Raw genomic sequence first — 17,779 nt, 5'->3', positions numbered from 1 at the left:
AAAAAAAGCTGTATTTTTCAGATTCAGCCGTGCGTTTGAAAAGCCCAATAAAGTGGATGGAAGTGACCCCCGTTGTAGTTTATACACACTACTATATACTATCATGAAACCCACTGATAACCCAGAGTAATCATTTGTGCCACTCCGCTGAATCTTATCAATCATTTCTAACAAAGCCAGACTAAAGAATGTTAAAATGTGGTAAAATGAACGTACGGTCACATCTCATGCCCTGGTGTATAAGACCATAGAGTAGAGAGCCACAGTGGTCACAGAAGGTGGGGCTGGAGTAGGTGTGGATCTTAAACTTGTGCTTTGCCCTCGGGTCCTGAAATGAGAGGGACACACAATCAATCAATCTTTTTATTTAGACTCAGGTCCATTAAAACAAATAAATAAATAAAAAATAAGACAAACAAACATACAACGACATGTAAAAAAGACAGTCATACCAGTGTTTCCACATAGCAGACTGGTAACTTACAGCACTCAGGACAAGGTTAATCAACATCATTATAATGGCATTACAAGAACCGTTAAGTCAACACGCAGACAATCATTATACGCAACCTGAAGTTTGCGGATGCAGAAAATAAGTCATCATCCGTTCATTTAGTCCTTATTTCTACCTTTGTCAGCCTCAGAACAGACTTTAAAGTTCTGCTGCTGGTGTATAAATCTCATGGGTTTCGGTCCAGAATACAACATGAGATGTTAGTCAGATATGAACCCAGCAGGTCTCTCAGAACTAAAGACACAGGTCAGATAGTGGAGCCAGAGTTGACAGCAAACATGGTGACGCTGCTTTTAGTTGTTATGCTGCAAAGAAGTGGAACAAACTGCCAGCAGAGCTGAAGTCAGCATCACATGTGAACATTTTTAAATCAAAGTTAAAGGCACTATTTTTCTCTACTGCATATGATTGAGAGGGAGATTTTTGGTCATGTTGTTGTTGATGTAATGTGTTTACTGATGATTTTAATGTTCTTATCGATTTTTAAGCTGTTGAATGTTTTTTGTTGCACTTTTTGATCATGTAAAGCACAATGAGTTGCCTTGTGTATGAAATGCGCTATACAAATACATTTGCCTCGCTTTGCCTTTGTTCTTTGTGTTGCTGATTCACAGTTAAATGTGCTGAATTTCCTGTATTAGTCATCACTAAAGTACTTGTGTTAATACAGCTAAAGAGGAGCCTATATAATTCCAGCAAGTTTATTTTGTCTTCTTTTTGAATAATATATATATATATATATATAATATTTAGACAACTTTTTTCAGAAAATTTACTTTGATCTCCTGACACGTTTCAACTGTCAACTTCCAGTCTTCTTCAGAGGAGTCTGCTGATCGCTATGATGTTTCCTAGACTTCTGCATAATAATTCCAGAAAGTTGACATTCGAAACGTGTCAGGGAATCAAAGTCAGTTTTGTAAAAAAAGAATTGTCTGAATGAATGAAAACTTAACATATTAAAGAGGAGCCTAACATCGTTAAATGTCTGTTTTGATTTTAAACATTTGTTTAGGCAACACTTGTAAGACCTGTTCTACTGTGCAAACGCCAACATATTTAGAGGAAGAAATCAGAAACTAGAAAAGGAAACGAACAAGTACCTTGACTCACAAAATAGCAATATCGTACCTGTAGATACACATCTAAACTGAATATGAAACCAAAATGATGATGCATTCCTTTATTTGTATGTATTAATAATAAAATATGCAATTATTTAGTCAGCCAGGCGACTTTTGCCAGTGTAGAAAGTGTTAATAATTGTATTCCCACTTGAAAAAAGGGGATTAATGAAACATTTGTAAACCATGTAAATGTTCAAATAAAAATGTTCACTAAATATTTGGTGTATTTACTCTAAAAATAGGTAAGACTCAGACAATATGTGTGTGCAATCCTTTTTTCACCAATAGTCCCCCCCTATTAGGAAATAATAATAACTGCAAACTCAAGTATTCTGTCACGTTTAGTTGGAATTTAACTTTGATTTAAACCAAAAAAAAAAAAAAGATTGCTTCCTTGTAAATGAGCAATCACATGTAAGTCATAATTATAGTAGAAAACACAAGTTATTTTTATTTTGAGTGTTTCCTATGTGATCATGTTGTGTGTCCGAGTGACACATGCAACCAATGCTCCGAGGCTAAACAATCCCATTAAAGAAGTGAGTTGATGAAACACTGTTTGACAAGGATCCATAGGTTTATGCACTGGAAAGGAGGGAATGTATTATTTTCCTATATATGCAGATACTGACCTCTATTTACACAAAATCTAAACTACAGAGTAGGGCTACAAGATTATGACCAAAAATGATAATCACACTTATTTTGATCACAAATGTTAAGATTATTGATCACAATTATTCATCATGTTAGTGAAAACATCTGTATTTAAGTATAAGATAAATAATGAAGACTAAAAAAAAGAAAAATCTGCAAGAATTAAAAAATTACTACGGGCTAGCTTAATAAGTTTTTACAGAGTGCAACTCCTTGAAAACAGTGACAGCATATAAAGAAAAAAGAAGAACAGCTGGGTTGCAATTTGCTGCCGGACACAAACAGGGATTTTGTGAAGCAACATTAGGGCCGTGTTCAAAATGGCACACTCCATAGTATGCACTACAAACTCAATGAGTATATACAGTACACTGTATAAAGTATGCTGTATATGCTGTCTACTATATACTATAAGTATGATTCGAATGAATAAGATGGTGAGGTGACCATTCCCACAGAAGTATACTTCCAAGTTTTCCAAGATGCATTTCAACCCAGTGGGCATGCACTGTAGCTGTTCCCACTCAACATTCTTGAAGCCAAAATATGGCGCTGAGGGGAGCACCCATCTTGCAATGTTGGAGCCGGAGTTTGTGCAGTAATGTCCGGCAGGAGGAGCCCTGGTAACCCGCCCCGCTCGTTTAGCGTACTGCCCTGATGACTTACGCAGCCCAGCTACGCCAAGAACATAGGTATCTTTCCCACTGGAAAATCTACCAACATCTTGTTCAGATGATCAGATCATAGGGGTTAGTACTAGTACTCCTAGTTCAGAAAAGTTCAGTTGTTTGGCGTCTCGGCTTTCCTTCACGACATAACTGCTTATGCTATTCACAAAGAGAGCTACCCAAGATCCGCGGCTGTCAATCGTTGTCATATACGACGTAAAATCACGATTTTCAACCTCATAACTTATTTAAAACAAACCTCACAGAAAAATGAGGACTTGAACACAATGTTGGGTGACAATAACTAATAACACAATCTGTTCAAACTCCTCCCCTCCGGCAGACTTTACAGGTCACTGTACGCCAAAACAACCCGCCATAAGAACAGTTTCTTCCCCCAGGCTGTCACTCTGATCAATGCTAAACAGTCAAAGAGTGTCAGACCTGTTTCTGTGAAATAACCCTGGAACTAAACGTGTAACAACCCTGGAACAAACTGTCACTTGAATGTTCATGTACATAAACGTATACTATCTAATTTAAATGTTCACCTGCACTACTCATCACTGCACTACTGCACTATTATCCTATAATAATAAGAATTATTCTTATTATTATCTTATGTTATTTTATTTAGTTTTGCACATATTAGTCTTTAACTACTGTTTATATTTTTTCTAGTTGATTGTTATTATTTAATGTTTACATTGCTAGAGAGATAACAGTTCACTAAGTCAAATTCCTCGTGTGTATAACATACATTACATGGCAAATAAAGTTGATTCTAATTCTTATTCTGATCACAGCAGAGTTTAGGTTTGAAAAAAAAACATGTGACGAGTATTTTAATTTTACAGTTTTTTCTGCATCCCATCTAATATCATTGAGGAGGCGGGGTTTATGACGTGTAATGCAGCCAGTCAGCAGGGGGAGCTCTAAAAATAAGTTTCACTCCACCGGGGAGTTTGTTCCGTCCATTCTTTTTACAGTCTGTGTTTCAAACCTTCAAAGATAAAAACCTGAAGCACACTGAGGCTAAATATCTCCGTTGATTTGCCACCGTTGAAAGTTCTGAAAGCATTTTAAGTGAGAAAGTGACCAAGTAGAATATCAGCATGTGGTCGTTTGATCCATAAAACTCACGGAAACACATTTCATGTTGACGTTTCAAAGATTTTCGGAGACCCGCCATTGTGCTCCTGACAAAACTTCCGGTTAACTTCAAAACAAGAGCCCTATTTACAAAAGAGTTAAAAACTAATGAAAGACAAAAAAATATGCTTTTTTTTTGAAAAGGGGATGCTTGATTTTTAGCTTGAAGCCGGTCCCAGGACGTAATGCATCATGAGGCGGTTGAGTATGATTAGTGTGCCCACCGTGCACGCTTCAAAAATATCTTGATATAGTATACATCTGGGTATTTCATGCATACATTGCATAACCCATCATACTGCTCACACCATTAACACTGATGTCCACCCCATATATCATTATGTGCGACCAGCACAAGACAAAACCTTTGCCTAGTGGTAGCATTTCAGAGCATGGAGGATACCGCAAGACATTTAATGTTAACCTAACCACTAAGAACGAGTGTATCATGTTTTTTCTGCAGTCTGTGCCTTCTCCTCGCCCTCCGAGGGCTCTCTTTTCTGTTTCAGGTATCTTGATGCTGGAGCAGGCAGTTCCTGATCAATGGTTCGCGGCTCAACTAGTCTTGGACACTCTGATGTTCTATCCTATCCTATTCTGTTTGCCCTTCTCTTCACTAACCCCAACCAGTCGAAGCGGATTGATACCACCTCTGAACCTGGTTCTGCTGGAAATTTCCTCCCACTGTCGCTAAATGCTTGTTCATGTGGATCATGTTGGGTTCTTTCTTTCTTACTATGGACTATTTTTTGCTAAGCGCTTTGAGATGACTTTGTTGTAATTTGCGCTATATATAAAGCTGAATTGAAATGAATATTCAATTTTTCCATTCTATCTAATGTGAACACACTCCATACTCATTTTGACAACAGACTTAGCATCAGTAGAATGGTAGTATGACATTTCGAACAGAACCTAGTTTTCGCCTTCATCACTCGCTTGATATTAAGATACATTAATGAAGTCTTAATCATGGGTTCGCCCCCTGGTGGTTGGCTGAATATTGGAGATGAGAAAGTGCCTGGTGAGATATGCAGCACTTTAAATGTGACGATCAGGTTAATTTAATCATTGCAACCAAAAATCGAAATCACGTTTAAAGTTAGATTAATTGTGCAGCCCTACTACAGAGCACTAATATGTGTAAGGGGTGTATATTTGTTGACATCTATTTGGGGGGCATCAAAGCCCTGCAGTGTCCCAATCCTGAGTCGTGTCACGGACCGTCTGTAACAGGCAAAGGGAGGTTTAAGAGAGTTTATCTTAATATTTTGTGTGTAATTATGTAAAAATAATGCTTTTTGTTTCAAGGGCAGCATCTCTGCCTCACAGGACGTGTGATTCCTAAAGACCTAAATGCTCTGACAGCATGGTACTAATTCCTTAAGGGTAGTTTTCCTAAAACCTCCATCATCTTGTCCTTTTTTCAAAACCTAAGGAGGAGTGACTTAATTGTTACTCAAATCCACACGTGTCCTATACTGTAGGTAGTCTTCATTTTAGACCACTACTACCTGAAATACACCCAGCTTCCCAGAGGAATCGTCTCAAGCATGTGTTGCCTCTGTGAATACTTGGTGAGTCTGCACTGACGGTGCAGATAACGGTGGTGTTATTCTCTGCACAGCTGTGGATCGGCTCATCTGTGAGTATGTGTGTGTCCACGTGTTTGTGTTCCTCCGTTAGATGAAGTCTTTCTCAAGGACAAGCCGCCTGCCGCTTGTGTGTTGTTCCTCTGAAAGAAAAAGGAAAAATCGAGCTGCTGAACCGCCAGCCACAGGCGTAGTGCCAGCATCCTGAGAGATCTGTGCTGCACCACAACAAAACAATAGACTCAGAATGAGGTATGAATGAAAAGTAACAAGAAGAAATGTTCTGTTCATGTCTTTTTGGTTTGTAAAATTGACTTCTTTTACTTTCAATATAATTTTAGGAAAATGTTTTCTCAGGCTGAGATGTTTACATGTCTTTAAACAGAATAAATTAAAGCATTACTTGTAGTTTGTGTCCACAATGAGATCCCTCTTTAGTTTCCATCAAACAGAAGCTTTGCAGCATGTAATTTTGTCTTTGTCTTCCTGGCTCCTAACTAATTATTGTGAAATGATTAGTTTAGAACATTTGAGGTTCTAAAATTAAGGCAAAGCAAACGCAAAAATAAAAAAAAATATATGTTTTTTAGACACTTAAACTAGGAGACCATAGGTTAGACAGGGGTAACTGGCTATACGCAGCCCTCAGTTTATTTGTGTGTATCATCCAAAACAAAAACACAAAATGACTGAAAAATATACAATATGACAAACAAAAACACCCTAAACAACAATGAAAATAGACAAAAGAACTAACAAAATACCATAAAAAAACACTGACTTACTCAAAAACACAGTAAACAACAAAAAACATGAAATAAATCCCAAAAATATTGAACAAAATACACCAAACTACTCAGAAAATACAGAAAATGAATAAAAAAAAATACAGAAAAGAAAGTTACCAACAAAATCTCAAAAACAACAACTAAAAAATACACAAAATGACTGCATAATAAAGTTTTCAATACACACAAACCTATGTCCTTCTCTAAATACATGCTAATGTGTCAATATTCTAAGTGCTGATGAGAATGTTCATAATGTGGCCCTTGGATCAGACAATTACATTATTGTGGTTTCTAAAGTGAAAATAAAGTGGTCACGATTGTTCAAGTTAATCCGAACAAAATTATTGGTTAGAATAATAATCAAATAAACAAATCACATGTCAGGGTTTTAAACAGCAAGTACTAACTTTTCTTGGTCTCTGGCAATTTTAGGCATATTTAAATATTACAAAAAGGTAACCAAAAAACCAATCCCTTAATGCGGGATGTTAACTTGTTAGCCATCCCAAGCTGCTTTCTAAGTGTGGGACTTTCACAGACTAGGTCTCTCACAATCACTAAAAATCACAAATAACAATGACGAAAACAAAAACAGCTGCTTGTTTTTGTCGATAACACTTGACTCAAGCCTGAGGGGGGAAAAAAAGGAAATTGAAGTTTGTAACAGTGTCAAGGAACCTCAGAGGGGAAACTACAAGCTGTTATTAGACCAGTGGTGTAGTGATAGTCTAACAGATGATATAGGAAATAGGCGTTGTAAACAGATCATAGATACAGTACACACATTTTTTCACACTTCAGTATGCAGAACACAGTTTGCTGTGTGCAGATTTTAAACAGTTTTAAAAAGTATTTCTACTTCGTGCAGGGACCTCAGAACTCTTTAAGGTGAATGTACTTAAGTAATGTACTTTGTTGCATTGGCGTCTAAAGTTATAACATCAGTGCAGTTTGTTTGAGCAGTGACTTTCATTGCAAAATGTGCAGTGTCTTGACTGTGCCCTTGTTGCTGTGATGCAGTTTTGTTTGAGGTTAACACTTCAACTCTCCAACCAACTCTTACACTGTCATGCTTTCTACGGCAGGGGTTCTTCCTCTCACAGGGCAGAACATTTCTCAAGAACCTCCTCATAATCCGAACATCAAATAAACACAATTTACTGCCATTTGTAGCTCTAAATGCCATAGGAATGATTATTCTTTGAACGTTTTAATATTTAAGATCTTCGTAAGTAGAAATGAACTGAAATGGCACATGTACTAGTCTTTTACATAATATACAATGGGTTTAGGGCTCAATTATAGAGAAAATTATAATCACGATTATTTTAGTCTCTAATTGAAATCACGATTATTCAAACGATTACGTGTCAACCAAAAAGTTATTTATTTTTGGTACAAAATAATGTAAAATATATTCTTTAAACATAAATAAAATCCTTCAAACAGTGAAAGGAGGTGGAGCTTGCATGTGCGTGCATTAAACAACTCAAAGTTAGTATTAATAATTGTTTTTGTTTTCTTGTATGTGCCAAGCTTTAGTCTTTGTAAATATCCTAAATCGTGGAAACATATAAATCATTGAATTTTTTTTTTTTTTTTAGATAAAAGTCTTTTTTCTCGATTATGGTATTTTTGTAATTGTTGAGTGTAATAATCGAAATCGTAATTGAATTTCGATTAATTAAATGGGTTTATTGTAATACTAGGTTTGCATTTAAGTTTGTTGTATCTATGCAATAACAATAAGCAACCTATCCATCTATCTATCTATCCTTCTATCTATCTATAAATCAATTATGTTCACATTTATTTGGCATTTATTTGCAACTTTATAGCCATTGAGACACCCATCGCACTTCACAGTGGTGCGTCATGCCTGGTATCCATATACTAGAAACCTTGTCTACTAGCTTTATGAACAAATTCATTAATATAAAGCTTATTATGTGTTGAATAAAATAAGATAAGGACACATGCTGGACAGCTGGCCACACAACCTTTAATATAAAAACTAAAGAAAGGTGCCATAAAACAGGAAGGCAATGTGTGTTCAACAATAAATATTCCCTGTACAGCTTGATAGTTTAATATGAACTAAGGAAATAACCTGCCTGTGTTTCTGTATAAATTGAAGTATGTTCACTTAAAGGTGCTTTTTAAACAATTTGCACTGTGATCATGCTCTCACTAATGTACTGTATATATTGCATGACAAAAAAAGCAAAATACACTGATTCAGACTGAATTAGCAAATATAAACACACACAGCCATGTACGCACACACCATAGGAGACTCAAGACCTCAAATATAGGCTTCATTTAATAATTTCATCATTCCACTTCTCCCACTGGGAACTAACTCTATTAACCCAGATGTATAATTGAATTCTTCTTTTAAACATAGCCTATACATCTCTGACAGAATGAGAAAGAAAGAACAGAAGAGGCACAAGCAGCAGGTAAAGAAGAAGCACTGAGGGGATTTATGAAGTCAGCATATCTCATGAAAACATAAATCTAAATCATTTTCACACAACAATAGAAACTAAATCATCTGAGTCTAATGTCTTGATTAATCTTCCTGTTGTCAATAATTAATATGTAAATGAATACAATTGGCTTCACAGACTGAACAGACACACTGACAAGACCCTTTTTATACTGAGGAAATAGACTTAAATCAGATTTATTTATTCTACACATTTAGGTTCAGTAAGTTTTTTGTCATGTAAAAGGTTTTTACTGAAATAACTAAAATATATAAAATGTTAATATTTGATATTGACTCTCCTGCCTAACTTATAACTTATGCCTGATCTACTCGAAGGCTAACATGTTAGCAATCATCTAAACTTTGGTAAATTTAGTTTCATGGGAATGTGCAAACGCATTGTTACAATGCTTATTAAATTGGTAAGACAAGATAATCCTTTATTCATCTCGCAATGGAGAAATGTACAGTGTTACAGCAGCAAAGCAGAATAAACTCGCTCAGTGCAAAATTTGATGAGATAAAAATAGAAAAATTTAAAAAAGAAGAAGAAGAAGAAGAAAAAAAAAACATCTATATACAGTATATATAAATATATATATGCATAAAAATAGTTGAAAAGAGCCAGTAACATCAATATGTAAGTTTGTATACACTGTATGAACACTATCATGCACACGGTGCATACAAGGATGGACATGTTATTGCGCAAGTGGTCCCATAAATTATTATTATTGCAATGCAAATCAAAATAAAAAATACAAATACAAATAAGATCAGGTGGCAATGACATTTTATGACACTATTATTATTTTTACTATTATAATAATTGTACATTATTTTTCTTTTGTGACTATTTTGGTGCCGAGCTTCCTTATGCACATCCCCACAGAGCAGAGAGCAAGGTCGTAAGGTCAGGAGCTCATTATTGAGATGACATGGTGAGGGTGGCGAGGGCCCGTAATTAAGAGCAGGGCCCCCAGGGTGGAGTGGCATTTAAATAGGGGATGTACAGAGCACAGATAGGTATGGGTGAGAGGGACACAGTGGGAGTGAGATAATAGGAGGGGGTTACGGCTCAAGAGCTTATAGATAGAGAATGACTACTTGTGTCTTACAAAAAGATATTCAACAAAACAGAAAATATGTATATAAGGTTTAATGAGTAAAAAAACATGTGAAAAGAATACTACAATGTAAAATGAGATATTAGACAAAATATTGACCATGAAGGTATGTTAGAGCCTCATATGTAACAATTACCCGAAATGTAACAAGACACGAATTGTTATTAAAAAAAAGGTAATAAAACCCAAAATATTACACCTAATAATGTAACAATGTCAATGTTAAATCATTGACTTACTCTGTGGCGTAATCAAATTATTACACTAATAGGGGGAAAATGTTTTTCCTTTGACGTTTTGGGGTTAGCATCTTGTTACATTATTAGTTTAACACTTTGGCTTTTATTACATTGTCTTTTATTACATTTAGGGCTCAGCGCTTTTGTTACATTATTGACCAGTTATTACATTTCAGATTTTATAACTTTTTTTTTTTTTTTAATAACAATTTGGGTCTTGTTACAGTTCGGCTCTAACAAGGCTGTCGCCAACAAACTATAAACCGTATGAACAACAAAATGTGTATACGGTACAATGCGTTGAAAAAAAAAAAAAAGGACTAATTGTGGGGCTGCACCTGGGAAGCATCAGCAATCAGGTGAAAGACAAAAATAAGGAATGTGGCGGTGCTTATGCAGATAATGAGTAGCGAGTCTGCAGGGAATATTCATTTCTACACACCACACCGCAGGAAGCCAAGCAGCCAACAGCAGTCTTTCCTCTGGAGGAAAATCACTAAGTGAGCTTGTCAGATTGAGAGGGCACACCAGAGGGAGGAGAAGACAGCTCCAGAAAGAAAAGAAAAATATACAGTTTATCCTAGGCCTAGTATAAAAAAATGGTCAAAAGACAATATTGTGTTTTAAAAGTACGCATAAGCATTTTTACATTTTAGCGTCTGATTTAGTAATCATATATAAAATAATGTTCTAATTTATTTTGTAGAATCACAGTCTGGCAGAAAACAAACCTGGCTGGTGCTCCCCTTAGAAAGAAATGTTACTAAGTTTTATTGAATATTGACGGAAGCAAATATTGCAATAAAACCTTTATTAATCACTGTAGTGAAATTCTTCTCTGCATTTTACTCATTTTACCTGAGGGGTAGGAGTGGGCTGCCAAATGCAGGCGGCCGGGAAGCAGTTGGATTGGGGTTAAGGGACTTGCTCAACATCCCAGTGATGGCCCGTGTGAGATTTTACAAGCCTACGACAACACCGATCAAAAGTAGAAACTCCTACAAAGAAAGTCATTATGGATTTATACTTTAGAAGCTACTCAACATCACGGCTTAAATGGTGAACTTGTTTTTTCTCCTTTCATTTCAATGTATAGATATATGTGAAGGTATGTACTGTATGTATATATATATGTGTGTGTGTGTATTTATATACATGTACTGTATATAATACTTGGAATAATTACTTTAAATTGTTATTTTTTTTACTGTGAGACTTTTTTTTGTTCACTTCAGTTTTTTGTCTGTTTCAGTGAAATTGTTAATTGTACTTGATCATGTGACATTTTTGATCACATGACTTTCTAATTCATTATAAGCTGCAGCTGTGAAGATCCAGTACACCTGCCCTGATGACGGCCATAATGGCTGAAAGGCGTTGGACAACTGTTGAATGTACCTATAACTTAAAAGTATAGAGGAGGATTCAAAGTTTAGAAAAGAAACGCCCTCTTCACTTTTTGAAAAAATGCACATGATCAACATTCTACCTGCTCCCAAGAGGGAACGTCTATTAAACGTGTGCAAGAGAGCATGCACAGCTCTCTTTACAAGTTGGTGTTGGCTTCTACAAACAAAGAAAAAGATTATGCAACTCTAGGGATGCACCGAATATTGCAAAAAAAGCCACATTCGGCCTTCGGTTTAGTGACTTAAAAGCAAGGCCGAATAGTAGCGTGACGCAATGATGCAATCAAACAACGTGCAGACATTTTGAGTCGGAAAAGTGTGTGTGAGTTGCTGCAGAACCAGTAGCAGCAGCTCCTCCTTTCTGCACACAAACACAGCCAGACTCTCTCCTTTCCGTTTACTGCTCTCCGTTGGAAACCGTCCAATTCCAGCCATGAATCCGTAAACATCTCCATCGTTTCCTCCTTACACTACACCGGGTCTCGCTGCACAGGCTGGTGTAGCATTAGCACGGAGTGCTAACAGCTGATGTGTGTAAACAATAGGTCCGTGGCTCCAAGCAGTGACTCCCAACACGATCGGCAGCAGAAAAAGTAGTGCAGTTTGCATTTACATATATAGCAATAAAGTTTATTATATGTTATATATTAAATGGTAAATGGTAAATGGACTAGATTTATATAGCGCCTTAAAACCACACTGAAGCAGTCCCAAAGCGCTTTACATATCAGCCGGACAGGACTGCCATGCAAGGCGCTAGTCGACCACTAGGAGCAACTTAGGGTTCAGTGTCTTGCCCAAGGACACTTCGACACATAGTCAGGTACTGGGATTGCACCCCCAACCTCTCGATCAGAAGACGACCCTCTACCACCTGAGCCACGGTCGCCCCACATTAAACAGCAGTGTTCGTTTTAGCTGATAGATAGTTGGAGAGGGAGGAGCTCACATAGGAGGCATGTTAGGTGGTGTCACTTGCCAACGTGGGAAAAATCCAACTCGCCTGTTTGGAGTTGTGGAATAACATGGGAGGGAGGAAACATAACTTTTTACACTTTGGCCCTAGGAATGAAGCTAAAGGGATGTAAATCACTGTAGCAACACCAATAGAAAGTGATTTTTTTTCATCATACCTCCCCTTTAATGCACTTTAGTTTTTTTTGGAATGCATGTTTTGTTTTATTTGAAGGGCTAATATAAATAAACATTTACTTTCTTTAAAAAAAACATGTCTAAAAATACATTGTAGGCTATTTATGCAATATTAAAAAAAAAAAGTGAAAAACTTAACAACCGCATTCAATATTCGGTATTCGGTCAAGCGCTTATATTTTATTCGGCTTCAGCTACAAATTTTCATTTCGGTGCATCCCTAGGCAATAATCTTAATGGCTCTGTAAACACTTTACCAACATGCGCCGTAGATCCAAATGTCTCATTCTGACATTTCTCCTGTTTATTCTAAATGATCAAAAAGTATTTCATAACATTACATTTTAAGATTGAATTCTAAAATACTGCATAGGAGCAAACACTGTTACCGTACATCTGTCAGAAGAAAGAGAGGAAAAGAGTGAAAAGTGGAGGCTGTTCAACCGTAAAACTGCTTCCACAAGTGATGGAGGCTTGGAGAGAGAGATACTTCTCTGCACCGGTGGTGTTGTTTTTTTCCTCCACTTAGGCTCCCCCGCACACCAAGAGCAAGAACAGTGGTAATATCATTAACTCAGGAGTAATGTACTCACATCTGAGGCAGGGCCTGCATCAGCGCCCGGACAGGAGAACGTGACGAACTCATGGCAGCGTTTATGAACCACAAAACAACACACTGTGAAGGAAAAAAAGAAACAAAAAATAAAAAATAAAAAATCACAATTAGTTCATCACAAACTCATGGTTGCAAATATCATTATATCTACACTAGTTATTTTCTCATATAGACACACATACAATACTGTAGGGTCATTCCATGTCATTACACAAATGGCTTCAGTCTCAAAAAATTACAAATTTAATACACTTTCCCCAATTGTTCCGTGCTTATTAAATAGGGACACGGTACATTTTTAGTTTGATCGGATGAACACTTTTTGCCAACAGGGGTGTTGAAAAAAATAGATTCAGCGATATATCGCGATATTGCGAGGTGCAATTATCGGATCGATTCAAAATGCAATTTTTTTTTAACCTTTATTTAAGCAGGAAAGTCTTCTCCACGACAGGAGACATTGTAACTGCACAAAGAAGTACACTGAAACCTAAGCATGTTGACCAGCTTGTGTTTTTTCAAAAAAATCTAAAAAGAAAATACTAACTTTCTGCATTTATTTGTTGTTCTAGGCATATATCTCAGTTAAGTTCCACTAAAGTCATGTTGCACTAAAGTCAAAGATGGTTTAAAAGCCACAGGCAGACTGTATGTTATTTTTTTTATTTTAAGTTGTTGGCACATGGCATGTTAAAGCCAATGCTTTGAGTGTAAATTATGTCAATAAAATATATTTCATACATAATGTTCTCACGAAGGTGTACACATGTACACATTTACACATTTACAGCTTAGTTGTTTCTTAAGTCATATATATATATATATATATATATATAAAAAAAATGCAAAAAAAACGCCTTATACTTTAATATTGGGATATATCGTATCGTGTCCTACGTATTGGGATACGAATCGTATCGCCAGATGCCAGGCAATACACACCCCTAATGGCCAATGTAGTGAGGGGGTAGTGTGTCGATTTTCGTGGGTCCTTATTTTTCTTCCATTTTCAGCTTCCAATATCTCAGGAACTTCACCACATAGGAAACTGAAATTTGGTATAGTACTACTTAAATAGACTCGTCAAATCACTAATCATTAGTCAGATATATCCATTGTTTCTTGGGTGACAGTCTCTTAAATTCCGAAAAAATACTTTTTTTTAAAAACTATTTTCATTGGCCCATAAATGCATTGCAACACAATGATTTGACAAAAATGCAAAGGGTCCCAAAAAAAGATTGGGAACCACTGCTATAGAAAACTGTTAATAGGTTATAACTTAGCTGCTATATAGGATCAAGTAAAGAAAACAGATGCCACAGGGTGCATATTTTCAGTATTTACTATACTAACTTAACCCAGAAAAATATTAGGCATCGCTAAATACAAGAGAAAATATCTCCTCATTCATCAATGCTTTCGCATTATGATATGTAAATGAAATTTCATTTTAAAGTGATTTAATGATGACATAACTTAATCTAGTCTTATCTCATCAACCCTGTACAGCTGTGGTTCCCAATCTTTTCGGTCCCGTGTACCCCGTTTGCATTTTTGTCAAATCACGTCAAATCATATCACAAGCAGTACCCTCTCCATAATTTCATATGATTTTTAATTTGTGGAACATAAGGCTGTCTATAAACTACTAACTTTGTCTCAAACATTGATTCTGTAAGGCGTAATCTACAAATTCAAACAATGAATGAAATTGAAAGTGGATTTTTTTTTTATTATTTTTTTTAAATATCATGCAACTTTTACGTGATTACTTCAATAGAAAGTAAATACAGCTAATTACTGTCTCCTATTGTCAGAAGTGTGATAAAATGGCCTATACAGCATAAAATAATGATGTTTCAATAGATTTCAAGAAAATATAGTATTTTATTGAGCAATTGGACTGTTAGTTTGAAAAAAAAAAAAAAAAGCTACAAAAGGAACTAGGAACATTTCCCGATTATTTTTGAATCTACTAAATCTTTCCGAGTACCCCCTGCAATGTGCTCTTGTACCCCCATGAACCACTGCTATACAGGATAAGCATGTATAGATGCAGACATGCATAAGGCAGTGTAAACACTAACCGATCGTGCCAAAGAGTGACACGAGGATGTATCAAGTTTTAAATTGTATTGCGTTTGCTTCATTGTGTATTTCAGCCTGTTTCAGTGTGAGCAAAAAAACAAACAAAACATCCCAACATGGCTCTACCTTCCAGGGTGGGAACAATTAGCTGTGGAGGAACATACGAAAGCGTTGACGCATGTCGGGCCTGTCATCTCCACACTGATCAATGTCAGCTCTACTGACAGCCAAGACAAACAGGGGAGACTAAAAATACCTCTGAACCACAGGCTCATACACTCAGTCACAGGGTTTATTCCAATAGTGTGTATGTTATGACAGAAATAGAGATCACCTTGATACGCATCATAATGTTAGTGGATGTAAGTGTGACAGTCCAACGTTCAACGTCGTACACCCCTAGCTAGCCTGTTAGCTCACTGTGCTAACAGCCTATACTTGGAGTAAAGCAGAAAAACACCTGAATGTATTTCTTTGAGAATAACCTAGTGTGTATGCACTCTAACCATACCTGTCAAGTTTTGGATTTCAAGATAAAGGACATTTTCTGCTCCAAGCCATCCCACCACCCTAACCGCGCTCCAGTATCCCTTATATTTTAGAGACAATATATAAGGGATACTTATATATTCCATAGAGTTTTTTCATAGAGTTTTTTCCATAGAGTTTTTTCAGAGCTATCGGACCTATCTGCAGATTCATCTGTAATCATCGGAGGTGACTTCAATCTGACACTCAACACATCATTAGACAGATCCAGTAAGTGCCCAAATACAAAACCGTCTCGATCTGCTAAAGTATTAATGAATTACATGGATGATCTTGGAATAGGTGACGTATGGAGACTGAACAATCCAACTAAAAAAGAATACACCTTCTTCCGAATTGACTTTTTTCTCTCAAATAAATCCATTGCACATAAGATTTCCTCTAAAATACATCCTATAATCATTAGCGATCATGCCCCGATATCCCTCACCCTGAAGTGTGACTTCATTACTTAATGACAGTGAATTTGGTAAAATGATAAGAAAAGAATGGGAGGACTTTCTATTAACAAACGATTCTCTGGAAGTGTCACCGTCCTTACTCTGGGAAACCGGCAAGGCTGTCATCAGAGGGAAGATTATATCATACTCTTCTTATAAGAAAAAACAGGAACAGATAGCAGAAAAAACGATTGAAGAAAAAATTTAAGAAACTTATGGAAGAATACGCAGCTAACCCGTCTGAACTTTTATGGAAAAAACTCCAAAATACAAAACTTAATCTGGACATAATTTTATCTAAAAAAACGGATTTTATTTTACAGCAATTACGGTACAAAAACTTTGACTACAACAATAAATCAGGCAAATATTTAGCAAATCAGCTTAAACACAACAAAGAAAACTATTTCATAGCGGCAATTTCTGATAATTCAGGTCAAACTTTAAACTTACCTCAGGACACTAATAAGGTTTTTCATGATTACTATCAAAACCTATACTCATCAAACTTAAACCCTGACCCTGAAGATATGAAAACCTTCCTCAATAACTTAAACCTACCACAGCTCACCATAGAGCAGAAAACCACCTTAGACTCACCATTAACCTTACAAGAACTCACACTTATGTGGTTCTCTGGCATTCACTAACGACATATTAGACACATTTGTTGCAGACTACTTTACATCCTTTAACACTTTCTGAAAAGAGTGTATTTGTGGCGCTTGTGATTCGTGGATGTTTTTATGCAAATCTTACAGAACGTGTAACAGTGTCCCATCCTGCTGCTCTTTGGGAAGGTAAACTCTCTGTCCCATTTACACAAGTTCTTTGTTTTTTTTTGCCAGAACATCTTCTTACATCCATCTATCTGAGTTGTTTCTGGGTTTGTTGCTGCTGATCACTAATCTCGCGAGAACGACCACGACTCACGGCATTTTAGGTGACAGTTCTCGTGAGGCTAGTGACAGCGTTTAGTTCAGTAAGGCAGAGGAATGTTTTTATTTATTTATTCATCTTTTAGTTATTATTACATTAAATTACTGGATATTTACGGGGAAATACTAATACAGCACAATGGCGGGAAAGAGATAAAATACGGGAGTTTCCCAGCCAAAACGGGATACTTGACAGGTATGGCATGCTAGGTTGCTGGCTAGC

The 17,779-nt window shown here is 36.4% G+C and overlaps 1 protein-coding gene across 2 annotated transcripts in view; it reads right to left on the bottom strand.

Moving 5' to 3' along the window:
• LOC114467879 (protein kinase C beta type-like) overlaps positions 1-17,779 on the bottom strand; it is a 104,700-nt gene that overhangs the window by 46,325 nt on the left and 40,596 nt on the right. The window contains exons 4-5 of one of the 2 annotated variants that reach the window (XM_028454379.1): positions 13,516-13,598; positions 217-328 (exon numbers count right to left, since the gene is read on the bottom strand). In XM_028454379.1, coding sequence (XP_028310180.1) covers positions 217-328; positions 13,516-13,598 — 195 coding nt within the window. Of the gene's footprint in view, positions 1-216; positions 329-5,632; positions 5,765-13,515; positions 13,599-17,779 lie in introns of those variants that run through there. The other variant, XM_028454380.1, reaches the window with a different exon arrangement.

The sequence above is a fragment of the Gouania willdenowi genome, chromosome 8 (assembly GCF_900634775.1).
Source record: "Gouania willdenowi chromosome 8, fGouWil2.1, whole genome shotgun sequence".
Lineage (NCBI taxonomy): Eukaryota > Metazoa > Chordata > Actinopteri > Blenniiformes > Gobiesocidae > Gouania > Gouania willdenowi.
This window is presented reverse-complemented; position numbering and strand designations above follow the sequence as displayed.